Source organism: Aulostomus chinensis, chromosome 17, assembly GCF_037954235.1.
Source record: "Aulostomus chinensis isolate RoL2024-O1b breed Wild chromosome 17, RoL_Achi_v1.0, whole genome shotgun sequence".
Lineage (NCBI taxonomy): Eukaryota > Metazoa > Chordata > Actinopteri > Syngnathiformes > Aulostomidae > Aulostomus > Aulostomus chinensis.
The window spans coordinates 17,131,855-17,148,989 of NC_141336.1; the positions used below are offsets into that span (position 1 = coordinate 17,131,855).

At 42.9% G+C, this 17,135-nt stretch overlaps 3 protein-coding genes across 4 annotated transcripts in view; 2 read left to right on the forward strand and 1 right to left on the reverse strand.

The window, feature by feature from the left end:
• Nucleotides 1-1,632: 1,632 nt before the first annotated feature.
• On the reverse strand, nt 1,633-6,169 carry cmpk2 (cytidine monophosphate (UMP-CMP) kinase 2, mitochondrial). The gene is made up of 5 exons (XM_086182483.1): nt 5,389-6,169; nt 5,097-5,211; nt 4,635-4,836; nt 4,249-4,482; nt 1,633-2,511 (listed from the first exon to the last, which is right to left on the reverse strand). The coding sequence occupies exons 1-5, from the start codon at nt 5,977-5,979 to the stop codon at nt 2,391-2,393; spliced, it is 1,263 nt and encodes a 420-aa protein (XP_086038609.1). The 5' UTR covers nt 5,980-6,169; the 3' UTR covers nt 1,633-2,390.
• An 886-nt stretch (nt 6,170-7,055) lies between these two features.
• On the forward strand, nt 7,056-9,907 carry rsad2 (radical S-adenosyl methionine domain containing 2). The gene is made up of 6 exons (XM_086181630.1): nt 7,056-7,383; nt 7,513-7,674; nt 8,010-8,239; nt 8,332-8,481; nt 8,951-8,983; nt 9,232-9,907. The coding sequence occupies exons 1-6, from the start codon at nt 7,104-7,106 to the stop codon at nt 9,394-9,396; spliced, it is 1,020 nt and encodes a 339-aa protein (XP_086037756.1). The 5' UTR covers nt 7,056-7,103; the 3' UTR covers nt 9,397-9,907.
• A 2,285-nt stretch (nt 9,908-12,192) lies between these two features.
• rnf144aa (ring finger protein 144aa) overlaps nt 12,193-17,135 on the forward strand; it is a 30,344-nt gene continuing 25,401 nt past the window's right edge. Inside the window, exons 1-2 of one of the 2 annotated variants that reach the window (XM_086181631.1) lie at nt 12,194-12,343; nt 12,819-12,883. The gene's annotated coding sequence lies outside the window, so the exon portion shown is untranslated. Of the gene's footprint in view, nt 12,344-12,818; nt 12,884-17,135 lie in introns of both variants that reach the window. The other variant, XM_086181632.1, reaches the window with a different exon arrangement.

Consider the following 17,135-nt stretch of genomic DNA (forward strand, 5'->3'; position numbering starts at 1 on the left):
ACTTAGGATGGGACGGCGGCTGCTGTGCTGCTGCATCCCTGCTGGATCTTTAATTATTTCACGGAGGGCTTTCCTCCTCTCCACTGCTCCTTCTCTGTTGTGCAGATGAAATATTGAAGTTGAGGAGTATAGTGCAAAGTGGCCCCATACAGGGCGAGGTGTGTGTGTGTGTGTGTGCGTGTAAGTCTGCTATTGGATGTCTGTACAGTATGTTTTGGAGGATAGACAGATCTTGTTTTTTGCCACATGTGGATTTTTACTTTTTTTTTTCTTGCAACTTCACTAGTATACAGACTGAGCCCAAACTAAAAAAAGAAAAGATTACTAGTCACTGCACGCCTTGTTGTTGTTGTTGTGTGCTGTTTGTTTCATCTCTCTCACCTGTCATGCATGTCATATTACATCACTTAATTTAAAAGAACAGACATTCGGTGGGTTTTTGTTGTTGTTGTTGTTGTTTTTGTGTTTCCTGGCAGCCTGACAACGAGGATAAACATTATTTACAAATGCAAAAAAAATAATAGCAATAATAATGATTTCAGAGCATGTGTAATGTTCTGTGATTATGGGCCATTAATGTCATATTACAGACATGTTGTGGACCAGTAAATAGCAAGATATCACAGCATACTTTTCGTTGCCAAGACTAACAAAGCAATAACAACATCTGACATGGAAATATGGCTTCGAGCTCACACACGCACACACACACGCACACAACTTCAGGTATGATGTATGATATAAAGCCTAATTGCTTTGCTCTCTTAGTTCATAAATTTTGTCCCTCTTGAGACAGAGGCTACTGTATTAATAGCAATCAAAATTCCACACAGCATTGCACTGCATTCATATGGTGCAACATCCACTTCCTTGCCAGGCAGCTTATGAATTCAGCAAACTGTACACAGGGATGTTGAGCTCATGCATGAATCCATACTCCATAAACATAATGACACCTTATTTTAGTTTATGTGATTACATGTGATGGTAAGATTTGCATCCGCAGCACCTCTGCACTCCGTAAAAACATTGGATTGCTGTAATTGGTAGTAGGAGTAATCCATGCACTTATGTGAAGGGGGGGGGGCATCAGAATGACATTGATATACAGCGCTCCATTAATTGCCATATGAATAGGGTCTGCAGTGGTTGGCGCTCTGCTGATGCATCACAGTAAAAGAGATGGGTCACTCTGTCTTCTGCAGCCCCCCCCCCCCCACACACACACACACACACTCACTCACACAACCACCACCAGCTTTGCCAAGCTCATAATTACTAAAAACCCCAATTAATCTTTGCATCACATAGGCCAAATATACACTTCCTCCCTATATAAATGACTAACTGTATATGCCATTAGGAGCTGTGCATGCTTGTGTGTGTTTGTGAGTGTTTACACGAGCACGCATGAGCACACGGATGTGAGGAGACTTGTGCTTGGGAGGGCATCAAGTACAAACAGCACACTGGCTCCATTGCAACTTTTCAGTGTAAGTTGTGTCATTCGCACTCATTGTCACGCCCAGCAAAAGGACTCGGTTTGTGCGAAATGCAAAACAAATTTTTAAATAGACTAAAACTGAGAATTATAGAAAAAAATAAGTTTGAAAATGCACACTGGTACCCGTAACCGACTTCTGTTGCAGGCTCATGTTCGACACTTTAAGTCGAAACAAGATCAAAACCAGACATTTAGTTGAACTCAGATTTTTTTTTTATTGGAAAATACCTGTCATTCAAATTTACAGAGGTACAATTTTGTTAATTCTCACCGGTGTGTTGTGCAGCTTTACATTGAGATGTCTCTTGTTTGTGTGTGTGTTCAAGCTGGTGATTAATCAACGGTTCAATTTGTCCATCTCTTGACAAATTAATGTGAATAAGTGAAGCTACACTGTGTCTGAACGATATTTGGCACTCAAAGTTAATGAACTCTTCATTAAAACTGTTTTTCGAAGAAAATATGTAAACCACAGACACTGTTCTGTTTTTTTCCTGTTTGAAATTAACAAAACTTGAGTGATTAAAAAAAAACAAACTGTTTTTTGAGTGTGTGTGCAAGTGTGTGTGTATGTGTATGTGACAGACCAGACTAGACAGGTTAAATGGAGATGCACTGTCTTATTGGGTACAGTACTGTCCAGGAAATACCCCAAAAGTTACTAAAGTAGTTACTTTAAATAGAGATGTGTATGTGTGTGTGAGTGTGTGTGTGTTTGTGTGTGTGAGATATGTATTTCTGATTGGAGAATGTGTCTGACACATTATAAACAGGATCTCCCTTCCACCATCTCTACATTCATGACACCTTACTGGCACCCAGTGGTTGTAAGAGGTACTGCATCCACTTCATACTTGGCTTCCAATAGGGGGAGAAGGAGAACTGTTTACAAGTGGCATTTGCCCCTAATTAAAAGCAGCACTTGTTGGAGCACTTGGTCTGCTGAGGGGCTAGCATCCAAAGTGACACAAGCCGGCCCACTGATCCTCCGGTAAGCCTCCTCCACTCTGTACAAACATACACACACACACACACACACACACACACACACACACACACACACACACACACATATACACACCACCACATCTGTCAACAAATTAGCAGAATCTAAACACAGCAAATGACACTTTACATTGACTAATCGGTATGACTTTGAGTGCTTTCACGGGGTTTTGGTTAACAGTGATGAAACGCTCAACATGAGAGAATTATATGAGATAGGAAACAACACAGATGGTCCAGAGCAGAGCCATTTTGTGAGACAAATGAGGAATAGTCCTTGTGATAGAGATTAACCAAGACTGCAGAATCTTTCACTCTCACCGCAGCAGTCATACTTCCCTCCATTTTCTAATTGTGCTGGCCCCAACATCTGGCTGGAGAGGCCATTATGTCAAGATAGAAGATGAATGAAAGTAGCCATCGACCTGTCTGCGCGGCGACTAACCGGCCCGCTAGTGCCTGTGAGTTTTGACTAGCTTAATGGAGCACAACAGCTCAGCAACTAATCACCTGTTCTTTCTCATCAGCTGCTTCCCCCCACAGGACAGTAATTGATTGTTAAGTGTTTGATGGATCAGACTGAGCTGACCCAGACGCTGTACTCCATCTGTACTGAAGCGGGTCAGCTCATGTTTGCACAAAGGCTGTAAAAAAAAACAAAACAAAACAAAAAAAACCCTGTGACAACTAAGTCATTTAGTCTTTATATTTCTAATTCTTGCAAATGCATTTCAATACATTTGTAAGAATGTAATGACAGACTAACATTCTCCAGAAGCTACGTGTTACAACTATCATGCAGTATTCATCTGTGATTGAGGATTAAGAACACAAAAGTGTACAAGGAGGAAATGTTCATTTTAAATCATCTGGACTTTTTGTGACAAATTTCAATTTAAATGTGATCTTTTTTAGATGTTTTAAGAATTTATAGCTTTTAGCGAACTATAAAAGTAGATAATGCTGAGTTAAATTGAAATAGGAAATTATAAATTGAATTCTATCATAATCATAAATGATTAAACAAAATCATTCAATTACTTCAACTATATAACAGAAGTTAAATCACAAATAGAGACCAAAAAAACACACCTAAACTGTAACTATCAATATAATTGTGAAAATTAAACGTAGATAATTTCTTCACCGCTCAATGTGCGATATTCATTTGTTTAATTCAATGTTTATGTGGTCCGATCTGGGGGCTTGATTGTTAAGACTATGTCCAGTATGGGCAGCACGGTGGTGCAGTGGTCAGCACTGTCACCTCACAGCAAGAAGGTTCCGGGTTTGAGCCCCGGGATCTTTCTGTGTGAGCCTGCATGTTCTCCCTGTTCCTGCGTGGGTTCTCTCTGGTTCTCCAGCTTCCTCCCACAGTCCAAAGACATCAAGAGAGGACGAGGCTGATTGATACTCTAAACTGACCGTAGGTGTGGCTGTGAGTGTGAATGGTTGTCTGTCTCTATGTGTTGGCCCTGTGATGGACTGGTGACCTGTCCAGGGTGAACCCCGCCTCTCACCTGAAGACTGCTGGGATAGGCTCCAGCCCCCCCACAACCCTTAACAGGATAAGTGGTAGAAAATGGATGGATGGATGTCCACTATGTTGGACCGACAGGACATTGAGGTTCATCGGAGCTTAAAAGGTCTAAAATATCATCTGGAGCCAAACTCACACAATTGATAATTTAATATAATAATAATAATAATAAATAATTAATTTAATTTCAATACTCCACCTGAGTCGGAAAAGTCGGTTGTGATCCAGCTCTTGCTCCTCCCCTGTCTTTTCCAGACCTCTGTTCCTCAGCCTCCGCTTCCTCTCCTCTGGGTCCAGGGTGAGTAAAATCACAAGGCTGGGCTGGAGAAGGTCACTGGGCCAACGGTACAACTCGGAACCCTCTGCTGGGAGGTTACACACCGGACCGCCCACTGCTGTGGCGATGGCGTACGCTGCTGTGCTGTGCCAGAATCTGGAAATGGATCATAGACGGTGAATAGGAAGTTACAAAGTGTGTGTGACAGTGAATTCTGTTTGAAATTAGGCCCCTATGGACCCCTGGGTCCCCTCCAACTTCCTGAATGAGAGATGTGTCGTGACACAGTGAGTGTGAGCTGCCTTTACCTGTCAACAATGACAGGTTTCTTCATGCCTTCTCGTCCTATTTGTTCCGCTGTGATGTAGTTCCCCAGAGCGTAGAAGGCCCTGCGGATGAGGGGTGGCTCCCCATCAAAGCGGGCCCTCCAGGGGGATAGGCACTGGGGAGGAGACCGAAGGAGAACGGCCCCCAGAGTATCCCTAAGAGACTCAGTCAGAGTGGTCTTGCCTGTGACAGATACACAATAAAGATGCGGTTGCTGACTTTAATTTTATTTTTAAAGTTTGGCGCTGCTGTTACAAACATGGTTGGGTTTTCATACCGTTTCCACATGACTGAGCTATTCAATAAACCATCCTGAGGTCATGCTATATGATACTCCATTAGCTGAAGCGCTCTGCTGCTGGATAATGGCTTTGGCAGGGAGCTAAACAACATCTATATGGCACACTGATACACATACTTATTTGCTGGCTAATGATATTAACCTGTGGCATCCAGGCCCTCTAAGACAATGACGGGGAAGTCTGGTTTGCTTCTGGCCTCTGGTCCACTGGGAAGCTGCTCCAGTACAGACGCTGCCTCTGGGATGATGTCATCACACTTCAAGACAGACAGAAATCAGATTGCAGTTATCACATAAGAAGAAGGACAGTACTCTGACCGAGCTGGCACTTGCTGTTTTTTTTATGTAATACCACATTCTACCACATGAGAGCGCCATTTCTCACGCATCATGACATAATTCTGAATTTCTGCTGCTGATAAATCAGGCAGGACCTTCTGTAAAACCTCACGGGCCTCCTGGAAACTGTAGAAAACATCTGAGTTGATGATGTTGAGGGTGGATGGATGATACTCAGGCGCTTCTGTTGCTACCATGAAGTGAGTCTTAGAAGTTTCCAAACAATCTGGACGAGTCCAGAGGCGCTGAGTCGACAGGTGACCATGTTCACCTCTCACGTATGAACACACCAACACCGGGTCATGCTGCAGCGAACGCAAATACTCCTCTGTATCGGAGGAAGTCTCAGATGAATCTTTTAAGAAATATCCTCTGATGAGGGAACCCTTGACGTCAGGGAGGAAAGAGGACATGGGGCACAGGTGGCACTGCGAGGGAAGCTCTCTCAGCAGTTTATCTTTCAGCTCCCAGTAGAACTTGGCTCTTCGGATTCTGTCGTCGCCGCACACTAAGAGAGAGTAACACCTGTCGCTCCTCTGGAGTTTTCCGAACACCCTCGGTGGCGGTTTATCTCCCGGATGCTTTTCTTGTATTGCAAAATAGAGAGGCGCCGATTCCTCCAGCGGCTCCACCGAAAACACCCGAGAGGACCAGTGAGGGAGAAGAGCCATGGTGCGCCGTGTCATCCTCCAAGTCTGCACCGCTGGAGTTGAGAGCGAAACAGCGGACCTTGACTGAAGCTGCAGGGAAAACGAAAGTAACCGCGACTGGAAACCGAAACTTATCTCCGGAAACCTCCCATTTGTTAGTCCTGGTATCAGAAGATTGTCAACTTTGTTCCTAATTCACTATGTACGGAAAAAAAAATACAACCGACTCACATGCTGAAAAGAAAAGAAAACAACTGGTAGTCAGAACAACGACACAAGTTCCAGAGATGATAAAAATGTGGATTTAGGAATTAAAATAATGTAAAAATATTGACACAGTGGATGGTGATGAATAATTTTCTAACATCTTCAAGCTCTTATACTTGTTAATGTTGCTGTTGCAGCTTCAAATTATAAATAAATAAATGACGAGAGAAAAAATAACAATCGTCTAACAGTCCCTACGCAATTGCTTCAAGTAGAAATACCCAGATAAAATAACTGGTAAAAGTCTCCATTCCTAGGAGATAAAGAGTTTAGTTAAGTATCACAAGTAAAAGTACACATTCTACTTGATGTTTATGTGTTCCAGCGCTTGTGAGTATTCAATTCTCCCACAGCTGACTTCAGAAGTTCATGGTGAGGTCAGGAGTGTGTTGAGGTTGTTCAGCTCTGATTGTGTCCTCTTCTGGTTAGCATGCAAAGCAGTAATGTTAAGTAATGTTTCATTTGAAGTGAAACGAAGAAAAAGTGCACTGAGTTATAAACACTCAAGTAAAGCACAGATACGTCAGCAGTAGAGTGCATTCTCACAACATGGGGATAATTCAGACGAAGTACTGAAGGGCGAAGCAGCAATCTAAACCTCCAATGCACTGATAGAATTACAAGATAAACACACTTTGTTGTTGTTGTTGTTGTTGTTGTAGGTGTAGGTGTGTGTATGTGTATGTGTGTGTGTGTGTGTGTGTGTGTGTATGTATGTGTGTGGTCGTGCCGAAGTCAGCTGTGAACTCGGTTCAGTTTCGTTTTCTTTGACAGTAAACCCAAACTGCAGAGCCAATCAGCTGCAAGTAATTCGGCTGTTTCACGGCTGCGGGTCTCTGTATTTATAAGTCCGCGTCCGCGCTGCGGGACTGGACAGCGCACCAGCTCTGAAGATGAACGCCGTGTCTCTCACGCAGCTCCTGGAGCTGCTCGTCAGCATCCTCCGCGGCTTTTTCGACAGCTTCTTTTCGAAAGTTTGTCACTGGTCAGCAGAAACACGCAAGGGGACGGAGCAAAAGAAAATTCAAACCGTCACCAATCCAACAAGCGTCAACTATCACTTTACACGCAAGTGTAACTACAAATGTGGATTTTGTTTCCACACCGCTAAAACATCCTTCGTCCTGCCTCTGGAGGAAGCCAAGAGGGGGCTCAAACTTCTCAAAGACTCAGGTAAGACGCAGTTTATATTCGCTTTCTCTCCCCCCCCCCCTTGTTTTTTTTTTTTTTTTTGGCAATGTTGTGTCTTAACTCTTGTATGGAGCTGAGCTGTGCATATGGTGCGTTGGTTTGTTTGTTTAGGCATGGAAAAGATCAACTTCTCTGGAGGAGAACCGTTTTTGCCCGAAAAGGGAGACTTTCTCGGAAAAATGGTTCAGTTCTGCAAACAGGATCTCCAACTCCCAAGTGTCAGCATCGTTAGCAACGGGAGCATGATCAAAGAAAAGTGGTTCCAGCAATATGGTAATATATGAGTGTATCTATTTCCTAATGAGGATTGCATTATTAAGTTCATTAAGTGATATTTTAGCCCCCCTCATTTTGGTACAATATTCTGATAAGTCTCTATTTATAATTGATCCATATTGATAATTGATAAGGTTCTCATGCTTTGTCAGTTTTATAAATTAGTGAGACAGCGCCAGTAATCTCACTAATTGATAAAAGGTGGATATATTCCATAACTGGCAACCCAAACCCTTTTCCCTAATTGGCTGATACTGTATTGATTGTATGAATGAGTTACAAGCCTTTTCCTTTGGTGACGTATGAAAAGTGACACCTCTTGATTTTCTCAGGTGACTACCTGGACATCTTGGCCATCTCCTGTGACAGTTTTGATGAATCAACCAACCAGCTGATTGGCAGAACTCAAGGCAGGAAGAGTCACCTGGAAAATCTCTACAAGATTCGCAACTGGTGCCAACAGTATAAAGTTGCGTTCAAGATCAACTCCGTCATCAACACTTTCAACATTGACGAAGACATGAAGGAGAATATCTTGGAGCTCAATCCCGTCCGCTGGAAGGTGAAGGATAGAAGAAGAACAAAAAGGGTCATCTATATTTGTCTGTGTTTGTTTGCCGCTGCTACTGATGGTGTCGTTCTGTTGTGCGTCAGGTGTTCCAGTGCCTGCTGATCGATGGCGAGAACGCAGGAGAGGAAGCTCTGAGAGAGGCCGAGAGGTTCGTCATCAGCGACCAAATGTTTCAGGAGTTTCTGGATCGACACAGCAGCGTCTCCTGCCTGGTTCCCGAGTCCAACGAGAAGGTGGGTGTCTGCGATGTTTACCTGAAAAGAGGAAAAGTGCAGCACACCTTGATGACCTCTTATTTTTTGGTGGTGGTGGGGGGCTGTCGCGCTAGCTCGAATGTCGCCAATGTCATTCATAAATGAATTAGGTACAAACGGTGTTGGAATTTTTGCCGATACATTCACAACTGGTTTGGTGGACAGTTGATGTCCACGCGGACAAGCAAACCCTGGAAATGTGAAGAAGTAGTTTTCTTCTACTTCCAAGACCTTTCTGAAAAGCACCTGTTACCTGTTTACTTCCTCAGAATAATGACTTGAGAAAAACTGTACATATATATGTACATATACACACACATACAGTACAAATATGTTAGTTTGCCGTGGAGGAGCAACTCCTGGTGTGATGTCATGCGTGTGGGAAAGCTTTGATGTGAGCGCCACGCCACTGCGGTGCTAACTGTTGTGGTCTTGCTTGTCTTCACAGATGAGGAACTCCTACTTGATCCTGGATGAATACGTACGTGGTTTTATTGATCATACTATAAGAGACATTCCTTAATAAAACACTTACAGCTGGTGGGCCATGAATTCTTTACACAAAAATTATTGTAATTATTGAAGGTAGGAGTACTTTCTTCAGCATTTAAAGTACCAAACATGGTATTTTTGAATAATAATGAATATAAATTAAAGTTATTTCATGTGTTCCAACAGAAACACACTTATTGCGCTTTGAAACTCCTTTTGTTTTTGTTTGATCTCCAGATGCGTTTCCTGGACTGTCGAGAAGGGAGGAAGGACCCGTCCAAGTCCATCCTTGATGTGGGTGTAAAAGAGGCCATCAGCTTCAGTGGCTTTGATGAGAAAATGTTTCTTAAGAGGGGAGGGAAATACATCTGGAGCAAAGCAGACATGAAGCTTGAGTGGTGACACATTACAAATGAGGGACTTTGATTCACCTCAATGAAGAGCAGGGGCACTGGGCATTTGCTCAATATAAATGTGTTAAATTAATTTTAAATCTATCTCTTTTTTGTTTATTTGTTTTTTTTTTAATTTTACTTTTAATATTCATGTTGTCCTGTTTTATTAAAGACTATATTTTATATTTGCACTGACTTCGTAACTAACAGACCAAATGATAATTCAAATTGAAGAAGGGTGTTTGTAAAACTATTTAGTTTGTCAGTTGTTTCCTTCTCCCATCATTTATTTCCTGTGTGAAAAACAAAACAATTCATTGCACAAACCTGTAGTAAAACAACTAGAATTTAATTTTATGGATAAACAGATTCTGTCAGGCTTCATTTTTCTTCCAACAAACCTGACTACGTGGCCTTTATGGGGCCATTACATCCCTGTAAAGTAATGGGAACGCTGCCTGTGGATTACTTTGACAATGAAAATAAATCTTATCCTGACTGAGGGAGATAGTCAAGCTTATTTTTCGCTCTATGTGGGATCATCCTGTCGTCCGTCCATCCATCCATCCATTTTCTTCTACTTATCCTGTTAAGGGTCAGGGGGTGGAGCCTATCCCAGCGGCTTTCGGGCAAGAGGCGGGGTTCACCCTGAACGGGTCACCAGTCAATCGCAGGGCCAACACATAGAGACAGACAACCATTCACACTCACAGTCACACCTACGGTCAATTTAGAGTATCAATCAGCCTCGTCCCCTCTTGATGTCTTTGGACTGTGGGAGGAAGCTGGAGTACCAGAGAGAACCCACGCAGGAACAGGGTGAACATGGAGACTCCACACAGAAAGATCCTGTGCTGGAGCCGGGGCTCAAACCCAGAACCTTCTTGCTGTGAGGTGACAGTGATAACCACTGCACCATCGTGCCGCCCCCATCCTGTCATTCAGATTCTAAAGTTGGTAGGTTATGGTCCTTGCCGGCCTGACTTAGCCTGTGCAGCAGAAAAAAGAAAAAAAAAAGCTTTCTCTTTTAAGTGCCCGAGCATGAAAGTAAAAATTTCCAGTCCATTCCAGTAGATATTTCCTACCTGACAGAATGAGCTGCTCTACATATAATTACATTTTACATCCCACTAGTCTGGAGTACACACTGTCAGACAACCAGCCAAGATTGAAAATGACACCTTTGTATTGCAGAAAACATCCACTTGTTAAGATACGGGATGTAATTCTCTGTTGCACTCAAACACCTGCATAGAGTGGCCACTAGGAGGCTTCCAAGGCAACAAAATGGCCACTAAATGAAGCCCTGTCTCAGGGCGAGTGCTCTGTTTTGGTCACACAACTTGTGTCCAGTGGATCAGTATCAACACCACAACCGACTCTAGCAGACGTCTAATACAGAGGCATTGTTGCTTCTGGATGACAATTCTGGCTGCATTCAGCTGTGTGTAAGTTTGATGTTGCATTGACAGTAATATAGAAAAACTGTTTCAGCATTTGATGCCAAATATGCTGGCGCACGACAAGTAGATGAGTGTGTAGGATCATTTATTTTTTGAATAGTGATGCTGTTCTGCACTTTTGAATGTTACATAAAAAAAAAACATATTTACAGTGCTTGACTTGTCACAGAGTACATTAATTACCAGGCCCACAAATTAACACCAGATCACTATTGCTAGTTTGCTATTTTGTAGAATTATTAACAATAGATTGGTAACAGGTTGATCGTGGTTTGATTAGTGATACGGCTATGACTGATGAAGTAGACCACAAGTGTGTGAGACAGTCGTGCCGCTGAATATTGGGTACAATATTACGATCGTGATATCATAAACAAATGGTATCATGAGTGAATACATCTTAAAAAAAAAAAAGCCATATAAGTAACACTTGTGCAGTAATGTCGAAACTATGAATTGCAATTTTGTTTGGTATATAACATGCGTAACTGATTTGTTTCATCGAGCAGGATGTATAGATGGCCTGTGAATAATCAAGCGTCTGCAACTTTCTTTCGAACACATGAAATGACATTCTTTCTTTTCACTTGAGCACTTTTATAGAAAAATTGTATTTACTTCCTTGCTCTCTTTTTTAATATAAGTTTACATGAACCTAATATATAACAAAGTTTTCCAAGAATCTGGATCACATGAAATATTTAAGTGTTAACATACCCAAGAATTGTTTTTAATATATTTCTATTTTTAGAAACTTCATGCCGATCTCCATCCATCCATCGTCATCTTCCGCTTATTCCTTACTAGGAAGGGTCGCGGGGGGGGGGGGGGGGGGGGGGGCTGGAGCCTATCCCAGCATCTACGGGCGAGAGGCGGGGTTCACCCTGGACATGTCGCCAGTCCATCACAGGGCCAACATACAGAAACGAACAACCATTCACACTCACATTCATACCTACGGTCAATTTAGAGAATCAATCAGCCTAAAAAGAAATCTAGTCACCCCTAGTCTTTGGACTGTGGGAGGAAGCTGGAGTACCAGAGAGAACCCACACAGGCACGGGGAGAACATGGAGACTCACACAGAAAGATCCCACGCCTGAGCCGGGACTCGAACCTAGAACCTTCTTGCTGTGAGGCCACAGTGCTGACCACTGCACCACCGTGCAGCCCTCATACTGACCTCAATAAGATAAATTAATTACTGGGGGGGGGGGCAAATGAAATTCATCATCGGACCCCAAAAAACCTCGGCCCGGCCCTGAACCTGCATAACTAGCAGGGGGTCTGAGCTTTCTCTCCCTCTAACGTGCAATTACTGCGTCTGACCAGCAGGTGTCAGTGTCGTGCGAGAAAAGCGGTGAGTGCTGCTCTCCCCTCCAAGCGGCAGGGCAGGACAGGAGACGGGAAGCCTCTCACTGACTATGGCGTCCCTGCAGTGGGAAGCCGTTGATTTCCTACCGAGCACGGCAGCAGAGGAACGGTGAAGAGGTAAACATATTGCCCACTGGAATACGAAAGCTAGCCCGTCGCTTTTCGCTGGATGTGTGCGTGTGTGTGTCTGCGTGTGTGTGCGTTCGCTGGTGTGACGGACGTTGCGTACTCTTCAGTAATCGAGAGTAACCCGCTGTTCTGGTGTACAAACAATCCCGCTGTCAAGCAAAACATAAAGGAGAGTGGCAGCTCATGCATCCCTCCGGATTGCTTATTTATCCACGGTCCTTTTTTTTAAACCGATGGTTGTCGCTGCGAGTTCCCACCAGGGCCTCATTACGGGCGCCCTAGCAGGTCCGATGTTTGAAACGCGACATTGGAGGGACTCAACATCATCATCATCCTCATCCTCATGAACATGGGCATCATCATCATCATCATCACCACCACCACCTCCTCCTCCTCCTCCTCTACTGAAATAACCCCCTCTTCTGTCTGACCGGTTGGACGCCTCTTTGCTAATCCAATTCAGGAGATCAGCTTTTCATCCCTTCCCCGAGGTTACACCACCAACACGGCTCTATCCCAGAAAGCCAGGTAAGATCTTCTGTTGTTTTTGTTTGGTTTTCTTTCTTTTATTTTATTTTAACTGTAGAACAGCTAATCCAATTCATAACGTGTCGCATATTCTTCGCCATTTTACTAAAAATAACCATGGCAACCATTACTCGTTGACTTCTTAACTGTTTATTTGTTACGAACATATGCGCTGAGCCTTTTTTTTTTTTACTGCGTGCGTACTGATACAGTACGTGTCTCCCTATTGTTCACCACAGCCCCTCAATTACATGTATTTTAATGTGTTGCATCTGAAGCTTAACATGCTCAGGGTGTGGGATAGCTCAGCTTAAGCCCCCCCAGCAACCCTCCCACCCCTGAAAGGTCACTCACTGGCCTGGTATTTCCATTTTAAGCAGCAGGTCCCCCCCTTGGGTACAGTCAGATTATAGACATGAAACCAGGCTACTACACAAACCCAGCATTCCTGCAGCCACAACAGGACCAGACTTGAAATATATCTCTCCTTCTCAGTCTGCCTTTTCCCTCTTGGGGTTTGATTAATTGGGAATATCTTAATCTGAGGTGCATCTTGAAGTCAAATTTGTTTGTTTTCAAGTGAAACAATATGGAGAGGAAGGATTTGGGTACCTGTCCTGTGTCAAAGTTCCTGCTCCCCCCTAATATTTAACCCACATATGAGAGCTATAAGAACTCCTTCCTGATGTAAGCCCCCCCCCCCCCCCCATGGTGTGCTATTGATTCTCTCTCCAGTTTCATGCATCAACACATATAACAGAAGCTAACACACACACACACACACACACACACACAAATAGAAGGCATGTATGTACGAGTAGATTTTTATACAAATGTGCAAAATTTTGACAGGAAATAAAGAAACCGTAATCCCAACAGCTCCTGGTGCTGTCTTTGTATATAATATAATAGAATAATATAACAGAAGCTAACACACACACACACATGATTGTATTTATCCAAGGAATTAAGGAATATCGTTGCGATGTACCGTCTCTATTCTTGAAAATCTGTTCTAGAAAGTAACAGACCTCCCACCGAGGGATTGATGCATCAAGCCACTTGTCACGTCAGGTTTATTTTAATAAGTTAAAAAAAGAAAATAAAAGGTCTGAACAAAAGAAAAAGAGAAGCATTCTTTGGAGTTACCAACAACCATCAACCGGTTCCCCGAGGAAGGATGAGTTTACTTGGGAGTGAGGAGGAACACCCTTGTGATGGCCACAAGTATGCATGCCATGCCAGGCTAGAGTGTGTTTAAAATACACACACTTAAATGCTCACACACAGGCACGCACACATGGAGAGCCTTGTTATACAGACAAAGACCGTTCGCATGTTAGCCTCAAACAAACCAGGACACTTAGAAGACATTGTTCCCCTTGTCAAAAAATGCATTTCTTTTTCTGCACACGCTAACGTGCTCAGATGAGCTAACAAGAAAAAAATATTATGTCGATGTATCTCTGGCCTTTCTGCTTTTTTTTGTTCCCCAAAATACCGATTATCAGTCCATCAGCTCAGCTTTACCCAGATGAGGAAACCGCAATGTTTGATGCACCAAGTACCTTACAGAGTAAAGCTTCTGCTGCTCCATGAAGTAAAAGATGGGCTTCATATGTCCCTCTCTTTCCCTTACGGATACTAAACCTCATTGGGGACTTAAGCTAACGTTCTGTTATGACACTTTATCAATGCGTGCTTGTCAGGTTTCCGATCAAGTTTCTCCCTTCATCTCACATCTCTCTATCCTGTCTCTATTGCAAATATGTCACGACGCAGCAATAAGAATTCTGGCTTCTCCACTCCCCCCCCCCCCCCCGGCCTTTGTCTGTCCGTCCTTGGCTTCGCTATTATCAGAGATATTAGTGCTGCATTTCTCTCCTGAATAAATTGTCGTGATGGTGATACTGAGTGCACAAGAAAGTGCGATACTTGATTTCTTTTGTGTGGGCTCAGGCTGTGTGTATGAATCAATTAAACAAAAGCTGCTGCCTGATTCATAGTTTAATAACTTAATGATGGATTTTAGAGACTTCAGTTAGCCTATATTCATATTTATTGCATTATTGTCGCCTCACCTGATGTATAACGTACATACTCTTTGGTTCTTAGTTTTGTTGGGTGTCACGTTAGATCCTGGAGTGCGTGCGTGTGCGTGCGCAAAATAAACAGGGGCTTCCAGCTATGAACCAGTCTGAGAGGTTATCTGTCTGTGGAAGAGTTATAACTGTGGTCAGCTCATGATCACACAGTAAGACCTAGTCTTAAGGAGATTAGACAGCCTGAGTTGGAGCTCATCTAGCAATGTGACACCCCCCACTCCATCTAAATGTGGCCTGAACTCTAGTTGAAACATCACGGTTTGGGTCTTCATACGCATAATTATGCATTCAGCATCACCACACAATAAATCAAGAGTGGTTTCCTCTGTTACAGGGTGGAGGTACACACAGGAATGCGTCACACTGAGTGTTGAGTTTCAAGCAGGGATACTTGAGTGCCGTATACATCCAGCACATAGTAACTTTGTACCCAGGAAATGGTTTACAAATAGCTGTCCCTGCAAATCTGGGTCTAGGTTTTCCTTCTTCAGCGAAAAAAGTTCCACATATATTTAATTTAACATCATTATGTTGAGATATTGCAAGAAAAACAGCTTTCCATTCATGCTGAGATCTCTTTTTCACTCACAGTGCCAGATACTCTAATCTAAACCAATTTGGATTGCAATCAAAGAAATATTGTGTAGGAGATATAAATTGTTCCACCCACAGCAGCCTCATTAGAGTATCATCCAATTCAATAACAATCGTGTTCATAAAGAGGTACAACTCACACTTGGGCTTGGCTGGGAAGATGCCAACCCTTTGCTCTTACCATGTCTGTCTGTCACGGATGTCTCCCCACCAGCTGAATACAACGTGTTCAGGCTCATACTCCTGTTCACAGTCATTCTCGGAAAGTATTTTTGTGTTTGTTTTTTTTTTTGTTTTTTTCAGTAACCAAAGAAGGAGTGGTTGAGTCAGGTGGTAGGCCAGGATCCGGGAGTGCCAGGGATGAGCCAAAAGCTGGCACAACCTGACATGGAGTGAATGCAACCTTGGGAATTGAGCGATGAATAGTTTGGGGACTGTGCAAAGTGCGTGTCATGTAACAGCTTGGCTTATTATCTGCTCATGAAATCAGAACTTCTTTGGAGTACATCTCTGTTTAGAAAGGCTTGATTACTGGAACAGTAAAAATGGGTTAGGTGTTTTCTTACTTGCTTATCGCTGGGCTGTATCTGAGTTGTATGATCCATCACGTCCCATCAGAGATTTACAGAATTTTGAAAACCTCAGGCCTTGACGGACCTGATTGATCACAGATCTACGGATCAGATCAGATCAGATCAAATAACCAAGAGGAAAGTGTGGAATCAAAAGCGTCATTAAGTTCCCTGACATTTTACTGTATATTTGCCTATTCTTTTGTCATCTCTCGGCTCCAAAATGATGCCAAATGTTGTGCGCCGATGCTGTAATGGAATGACCTTTTGTCAGTAATTTATTCCCATCCAGCTTATTTTCATGCACATGTTAATTTTGCTCACAAAGAAGTCACCAAATATCATGGAAGAGTTTGACACTCGGTGGGGCGGAAAAGTTGGTGTGTTGATAAATGTGATGAAAACAGATTTAGCGAATTCATGATGACGCACTTCAGTCACGTGATGGTCCGAGCTGTTACCGCAAGTGTTCCAATACTACATTAGCTGTAATAGCAGATGTTTAAACCTAGATTTCCCTGTCAGCAAAATTTAAATCTATCCTGTTTCTGGGTTTGTGGCCATGTTCGTCTGAGGTTTGACTGCTTCTCTTTTAATAATGTCGTCTCACTGCGTCCTCTGCTTCTGCAGGGGTAGACAGGAGAATTAGCGCGCCACCTACAGCTCGTCTGTATGAACAAAACTCCTACTAATCGTTTAAGTGTACTGGGTGAAAAGTCCCCAAAATGTGGTTAAGTTTTGCAGTGCATTTGGATGGAAACCTGAATTTGGTTTGGGGCTACAGTTGGGGAGAGCTATGAAAACAATAAAAGCTTTTACATAATGTAACAAAAGAAAGCTGAATTATTGAATGCAGTCATGTGTTAGCATGGCTGTTCTTTTTCCCAGTCTATTGATAGGTGATGTTACAAAGCGACATCTGCCTTTTTCTTTGGTTCCTCTCCTAATTCCTAATGGTTTTACATCCTTTGTGTATGTGCC